This window comes from Mastomys coucha, chromosome X, assembly GCF_008632895.1.
Source record: "Mastomys coucha isolate ucsf_1 chromosome X, UCSF_Mcou_1, whole genome shotgun sequence".
Classification (NCBI taxonomy): Eukaryota; Metazoa; Chordata; class Mammalia; order Rodentia; family Muridae; genus Mastomys; species Mastomys coucha.
Window position 1 is genome coordinate 72,497,519 of NC_045030.1, and position 8,264 is coordinate 72,505,782.

Sequence of the window (8,264 nt, forward strand, 5' to 3'; positions counted from 1 at the left end):
GAGGAGGATATGAGATGTAAGCCCACAGATCAGGGCTGGAGAGATGGTACAGTGGTTAAGACTGCTTGCTACTCTTCCAGAACACTTGAATTTAATGTTCAACACCTACATTGGGGTGGCTCACAGCCACCTTTAACTTAGCCCCAGGGATTCATCACCCTTTTCTGGCCTCCATGGGTATCCTCATACATAAGATATACATTCATATGAATAACAATAAAAATAAGTCTTGAAATATTATACTTATTCATTTCCATTCTCTCTCTGTTTTTAGAGACAGGGTTTCACTGTGTAGCCCTGGCCATCCTGGAACTGGCTTTATAATCCAGGCTGGCCTTGAACTTAGAAATTTATCTGCTTCTGCCTCTGAAGTGTTGGGATTAAATGTGTATGCCACCACTGCCTGCATATTATAATCTCAAGGGGAAAAAGAAAAGAGATATTTACATATTAATGTCCTTCATTTGCTAAGATTTGTTGTGTAGAGCCCTTTGAAAGTCCTACATACCTATGAGATATGCATTTTACACAGTCTATAAACTATAGCTTTTTTTAAAAGTTGATAATAAAGAATTTTTAAAGCTGAAGTGGCCCCGTCTTCTATATTCTTCCACGTTAACAGCTGTTTGTATCTCACTGTCCTATCAGGAACATCTGCACTCATCTTCCTGCTGTAGATTTCTAATAGTCCTCACCCTCTCCACTTCCTTTCTCTCCTGCCTTATCTTTTAGAAAGGAAATATTGTGACTCCCAGGACCCCCAAAGCTCTACCTAGTCCTCCTCTTTCTTTCTTTCTTTTTTTTTTTTCTTTTTGGTTTTTCGAGACAGGGTTTCTCTGTGTAGCCCTGGCTGTCCTGGAACTCACTCTATAGACCAGGCTGGCCCCGAACTCAGAGATCCGCCTGCCTCTGCCTCCCAAGTGCTGGGATTAAAGGCGTGCTCCACCACTGCCCGGCTCTCTACCTTCTTCTTTAACATCTGGTTCTCAGTTTACCTTACTCCCCAGTTCTTGAGGGACTCATAGCCTTTGGCCCAAGTTCACTCTCTGGCATAACTAACAAGATTAGAAGAGTAGGGGAAAGAGAAGCCTAGTTCTAAAAGTAAAATACAGAATTCAGATCTCTGGTAGATATGGCCAGAGAACTATAGATAGAGTGTTTCTATGCTTTTTAGTCTGCTATGGCAAAACATTTCTATATTTGGGGTGTCTGGTGATATGCCTGTAGATTTTCTAGGTATTAAACCATCCAAACTAACACTGTTCTGTAATACATAACAAGAATCTGTTTTCAAAAACCTGATGAATATTTGTTGGACTGCAGTTCTCATAAAACTTCAAATAGAAAGAAATTGTCCTTATGTTACTGCTAGTGAGAACCATCAACATTTTCTCTCAAGATATAAACCAGTATGTTTTACATCGCAGCATTACCGATACTGGGGATTTCGTGCCCAAACTCCAGTTCCAACTGATGCACCAACAATGACCATTAACTTCCACAACCATATTGGAGCAAAGACAGCCCAGTAGCTCCACTGAATGATGCCATCCAAACGAAGGGCCAGTAGCACAGAGAACAGCAGCAGACAGGCATAGATGAGGAATTTACTAGAAGGAAAGTAAAATGTGAAAAAGAGTTCATTTTAAACAAATATCTGATAATAAGGAGAAATAACAGAAACACTTTAGCTCATAAAAAAGTCATTAATTCTGGGCTGGAGAGATGAGTCAACAGTTAAGATCACTAGCTGCTTTTCTAGAGGACATGGCTTCAGTTTTCAGTACCTAAAAGGCAGTTAATGATTGACTATAGCTTCCGTTCCAGAGGGTACAACCTCTTCTGGACCCTGTACAGACCAGGTGCACACACATACATGCTGGCAAAACACTCATACACATAAAATAAGGTAAAAATATATTTTAAAGTTACTAATTCTATAACAATTCATTTAAAAGTTCCATGTAGAAAGTGTACTGTATTGGGGTTGAAAAAACATAACTGAGTAATTAAGTCTCCTGCTTCCAAGAGTTTTCTGATATACGTCTACACAGAAAGCCACATTTACAACATGGTGTAACATATGTATACATGGTAGTATGGACAAAGTGAGATGGGAGCTAGGAAAAGAAAGTATGGGGTTGGTGAGCTGGCTCAGTGGGTAGGAGCACCAACTGCTCTTCTGAAGGTCCTGAGTTCAAATCCCAGCAACCACATGTTGGCTCACAACCACCCGTAATGAGGTCTGATGCCCTCTTCTGGTGCATCTGAAGACAGATACAGTGTACTTATTTATAATAATAAATAAATCTTTGGGCTGGAGCCAGTGAGCGGGGCCGACTACAGCGAGCAGAGGTTCTAAATGCCAATTTCCAACAACTACATGAAGGCTCACAACTATCTGTATAGCTACAGTGTGTACTCATATATAATAAACAAATAAATAAATAAATCTTAAGAAAAAGAAAGTGTGGGATCTGACTGAGGCAGTAGGAAGAAGAGAAGTGGTGATCACAGAACTGGTTCCAGAGGTAATTGGAAAACAGAGACCCTAATACAAATAACCAATCTCGTCTGTTAGGTGTCCTAAATTATTCCACTCACATAAAAACTGGGCACAGCAGTGCTTTTTTCTCCACTTGACCACTGTTTTACCAATCTACTGCAGACTGGCTATTCCCAATTCATCACATGGAGCATTAAATTAATTTTGTATCCAGATGTAAAGATATATGAAATTACTGTGTTTTTCCTGCTTCTGAAGCTGACATTTTAAAATACAAGTCTGTGGTATCCTAATAATCTCTCAAGTTGCCTCTAATGCCATTAGGATTTTGATTTAAAGGACTGGAAAGATGGCTCAGTAGTGAAGAATACCTTTTGTTCTTGCAAAGCCTCAGGTTAAGTTCCAAAAATTCGCACGGCAACTGACAGCCTTCTATGGCTGCAGTTCTAGGGCATCCTATGCCCTCTTCTCTCATCTGTGTGGATTGCATGCATGTGGCGCACAGATACACAAGTAGGCAAAACACTCATACAAAATTAAAATAGTAATTTTTCTAAAGATACTAATTTGAGAATTATGTTTCCAAAACACAAAATTTTGGTTACATTCAAACCATAGATGTATCTTTAAAATAGTTATATCATCCACATCTAACTTCACAGCATAAGTGTATTACCACTGGGCAGTGTGCCATAGGTCAGCCCATAAAAGATACTGTCCTTTTTGAAATATATAAAAAGCTTACTGCTCAGGCTCATGGATAGTCACCAAAGAGAAGACTCTAACTATAAAAGTTCTAAAGATTGCTTTAAATTATGTTTAAAAACTATATATAAGTTATACAAAAGTTCTAAATTAAATGAATACAGCTGAGTAAGTTAGCCCCCTACACATATACCATACTTTAGGTGACATACTTCTGTTTATGACTTGAAAGACTGGCTCCAACTGACAAACTGTGGATATTTTCACAAATTATTAAAAGGATTGTACCTCTTAGGCTAAATAAAACTTTATTGCCATATGGAAAATGTTTTAGTAGAAATTTTAACTTGTTTTATTAAGATAAAAATGTTTAAGAGCATCTGACTAATACATATATGCAAAAGTACAAAATGCAGAGGAAACAAATCATTGTTTATCAACACCAGGCCAGTAAAGAAGACAGACATTCAACCATCCTTATAGCATAGCTCTCCTCTGATTTCTTATACTGATTCATAAAGAGAAAGGTAAGTGGAAACATGGTGGAAATAATAAGTTCTATCTATTATTTCTGTAGGGTTATTAAAGAGAGATGTAAAAATCTTATTTGGTAATCACTTATCTCACTATAACTCACTATATTATCAGCTATACAGCACCTGCACCTAGAATTCAGCACTTTTATCTGAAATTTTACTCACCTTGTACACTTCTGAACCATCACTAAGCAAAACAATCAGAAAGTCGGAGCCAGGACAGGGCAGGAAGTGGCACACAGTGGACTGAGCCCTGTCACATGAATTGTTTATCAAGAAAATGGCGCACCAGCTCGCCCATAGTCAATACTGAAAATGCGCAGTTGAGATTCCCTCTTCTCAAATGACTACTTGATGTCAATCTGACCAAACACTAGCTAGAATGACTCCTCAGTATATTGGACTTCCTCTGTCACGGGAGGAAGGGGCATGAAGGATGAAGCAAAAAACTTCAGAAGGAACCTGACCTGGATTAGAATCCTGAATTGGTCCATAATTGCCTGTATGACGTTAGAGAAGTCCAAGACTCTCTAAAATAAAACTGTTTGGGGCCAGAAAGATGGGTCAGTAGGTAGAGGTGCTTGCCACTGGCCTGATGGTTAACTTGAGTTTAATCCATAGGATCCACATGCAAGAAGAAGAGAACTGACTCCTGAAAGCTGTTCTCTGACCTCCACAAGAACACTCAGTCAGCCACCCACAATCAATCAATTAAAAATGTATTAAAATTAGAAAATAAAATGTGGCTGCAATCCGATTTGTAGGGCTATTGTTAAGAGTAAGGATACTGAAAAATAAACTGCCAAATGTGTGTTGACACGTGGTGGATGCAAATAAGCCATACCCATTATTAACAACAATTAATCAGTAAAAGTCAACACAATATTCTGACTACTAGTAGCTCTATATTCCCCAACAACAGATGTGCAATCAATCACACAGTAATTCATTATCAATACTGATACTACACTCATACTGACAGATCAGTGGCCTGCTTTTAAAAATGCAATCTATAAGGAGTACTTGGAGTAATCAACACTATGTAATTTTTACTGTGCTGGAGAATCAAACTTAATGTCGTGTACAAGTGCCACACCACTGAAGTATACCCTAAGATCAACATCATTTATATTTTAAACACTACACACATTTTCTGTGGTACCCACTGATCCTTCTTTTTAAATAATTATTTTCAGGAATTTTTACATTATTTCATATGAATGGATATTTTGTGTGTATGTATGTCTATATACCACATATGTACCTGGTGCCTGCAGAGGCCTTTAGTGAATGGTTATCAGCAATCACATTCATATTTCCCCAAAAATTAAAATAAAAAACAGCTTTAAAAGACTAAAGAATGGCTTAAGATGATGGAGCATACAAGAACTTTGTAAACATAATTTACTTCATTAGTATTGCATGTCCACATAAACAATCCCAATAAGGAATTTCTTACTCATCGTTCCAGTCTAGAATACCCAAGGGATGTACCACACTCCCATCAGGAGTCCACTACAAATGAGCCAGTAGCCTAAACAGAGTTCTCACAGCTTTCCAATGCAGAGTGGCTACCACAGCTGAAGGGCTGTCTCTAACAAATAACAACTGTACCCAATTAGTAGACAACTCAAAGGCTTTGTGATGTGGTCAGGTTGCCATGCACTTCCAGATCTCCACCTCCTAGGGACGTTCTAAAATCAGTTTTCCAATTCTGCACCCATCTAAGAGTCTGTTTAGTCAATAAAGCTGTTAGAGGCTTCAGGCAGTCAAGAAGGATTCTTGGTAGATACAGTATGTTTCAACAAGTTTAACTTTGTAACTAAAAGGCAATTCTGAAAAGAAGTTCATGATCAGCCAGTTCTGTGGCAGATGAAAATAAGTATAGGGTCAGCTATCAGCCCTTCACAGCTGGGTGCTAAACACTTTTCAATCATTCTGTGGCACTTCTATTTCTAGAAAACTGACAAACTGCAGTGAATTCTCAGTGGCTAAGATTTGCAAGGTATGAGAAGAGGTCTGGAACCATAGTCCATGCTTTCACCAAACAGTAACAATGGGTATTTCTGTGATAATCTCCAAAGTTGAGAGAGCATATTCTCTTGTACTGTTCAGGTCTTTCCCATCTTGTCAATAGAACAGTTACACTCTGACAAGACACAGGAAGAGAGAGGACACCAGCAAGAAAGCAGTCATTGAAAAGGAGGAGATGTAGACTGCTCTTACAGGCACTGGTGAGTTAGCATTCATTTCACTAATACTGAGCCAGCTATTATCTCATGGATAGAAATTACAACAATAAAAGCCATGGCTTTGGCCTCACATGGCTTGAATTTCAGTAGGAGACAGAAATATTAATTAAATAAACAGAGACAAATGCAAGGCCACAAATAAGACCTCTAAAAGAAGACTATGATATTCTACAGAGATTGTACAAGCAGGGAGTAATGGACCAGGTTGAGGAAGCCAGGACAACTTACTCCAGCAACTACTAAATGAACAGAGATTTCAATGATAAATGGGAACTGAGGCAAGGAGAGAAGGAACTGTCCTATTAAATGAACAGAACCTGATGAAGTCCTGAAGTAAGAGGGCCATGTGTGAACTGGTTCAGAATTAGAGACAGAGAATAAGACAAAAGCACAGATCTGAGGTCTTAGCACCGGGTGCTTTCCTGTCACCCCCCCCCCCCCCCCAGTTTGCTCTCCTTTGCTCTCCAGATGTCTGAAAGTCTTTCATCAGCAAGGGGCAAGATTAAGATACAACGTTAAAAACTAGATCATCCACAGTATTTGAAACATCACCAGCTAAGAAAAAGCTACTTCTTAATATAACCCAGCCCTTGTATCCCTGGAACATCTATAATGGAACACTCTTCCTTCCCACTAATGACATTGAATCACAACAATGGTGGGGTACAAGAGACCTTTAGTTTTTTCAGGGAAAGATGCATTTTATTTCACTTAGAATTCAAGCACAAATAAATGTGTTAATGGTCATTATAAATCTCTTTCATTATAAATTTTAGACTTTAGTATTTGGAAGGAAAAAGAAAAGTAAAGGAAAAACTGACTAAGGGTGTTATCAGAAGACCACTATTTCGTTTTCACAACTCTTAGATAACCTGGGAGATCACCTTGCAGCTTCTGGACTACCTGTCCAATAATAAACAAGTCGTGGAAATTTCTTTTTGTAACACATTGTGCAATCAGCCATTAATTCAGGTTCACTAGCCTTGTGAGCAATTATACTCATTCTACAGATGAAACAGGTAAGTGAGTTGCCCAAGGACACAAAACAATTCAGCCTTTATTTCTGTTTCTTATCACTGTCTCCAAACAATGAAAATACACAAGACCTGTCCAGCTTTGGTACCAACACAGTTGTCCTACAGACAAACCTAATCCTAGGAGCAGTAGAAGAAAAACTATGGTTAGTTCTCTGGTATTTACTCTAAATGAACTTCTCTCTGCAGAGAAGCTTTAAGGCCATCAGTGAAGACCATAGATCAAGGCCAGAATATAAACACAAAGACAATAAGAGCACCCAGGCAGCTTTAAAATTTAAAATGTTACCATTCTCAAGCAGACTGCACCCCAAATAGTCCCCTCCTTTTCTCTCCAGTTAGTTCCTTTTGTCTCCAACAAGCAGCCAAGAAAGTGGCATTCTCAAGAATGCACAATACAGCAAATTACCTATTTATATTCCCATTACTTCCAGGCTAGGGCTGCTCAGCATCATAAATGCCGAGCATGAGACTTAGCACACAGAAGAATATTAGCTTACTGGAGTGCATGCCTTCCCACTTAGAAATGAATGAGCAGATACTCCTTTTAAATAGTAATGGACTTAAAAATATCAGTGAAATGAACTCATCTCGCATCTTACTAAAGAGTAAAGAATCACTTGATTGCCCATGGCCAGGCCTCCAATCTAGGTCTTGACTCAATTTAGTTCCAAAGACATTTTATACGTGTCTGCTGTATGACAGACGGGTTTCACAGGTGATGTGAAAGGGAACAAGCAGGAAGTGGGTTCTGCTTTGTGAGCTCACAGTCCGCAGAGGGAACACTTTTACAACAGTTTGGCAAGTGCAAGGGCAGAGATTTATATACTTTAGCCAGTGTTTTCTTCACACTGCCCACTAGATATTTCAAGTCTGGAAAATAAGCAGGGCAATATCTACTTCCTGCGAATAAACTTATAGAAAAGGCTAAGAAAATGTTTTGCAAACGATCAGGTTCACCCCCAAAGGCATTATGTAAGATTTACCATACCCTGGCAACGACTCTAAAAATTCAGCATCTCAGACATCAGTTTGACAAATAAGCTAAGAAGGCGGACAGGCATTAATCCAAGGAAAACCCCCAAGAGCTGAAACTATAGGAAACATGTGGGAAGGTGGCTGGGGGTGTCAGGGTCAAGTGAAATGGCCCTGGCACAGAAAATGGGGGCAGGTAGAGCGGTGAGAAAGAAAAAAAAAAGAAATCGAGACAGAGAAGTTGGAATACCAATGA

At 39.0% G+C, this 8,264-nt stretch overlaps 1 protein-coding gene across 1 annotated transcript in view; it reads right to left on the minus strand.

Annotated features, from left to right (window-relative positions):
• Tmem185a (transmembrane protein 185A) overlaps positions 1-1,610 on the minus strand; it is an 11,587-nt gene extending 9,977 nt beyond the window's left edge. Inside the window, exon 1 of the mRNA XM_031363372.1 lies at positions 1,434-1,610. Within this exon, the coding sequence (XP_031219232.1) occupies positions 1,434-1,492 (59 nt within the window). The 5' untranslated portion in view covers positions 1,493-1,610. The remainder of the gene's footprint in view (positions 1-1,433) is intronic.
• Between the last annotated feature and the right edge of the window lie 6,654 nt (positions 1,611-8,264).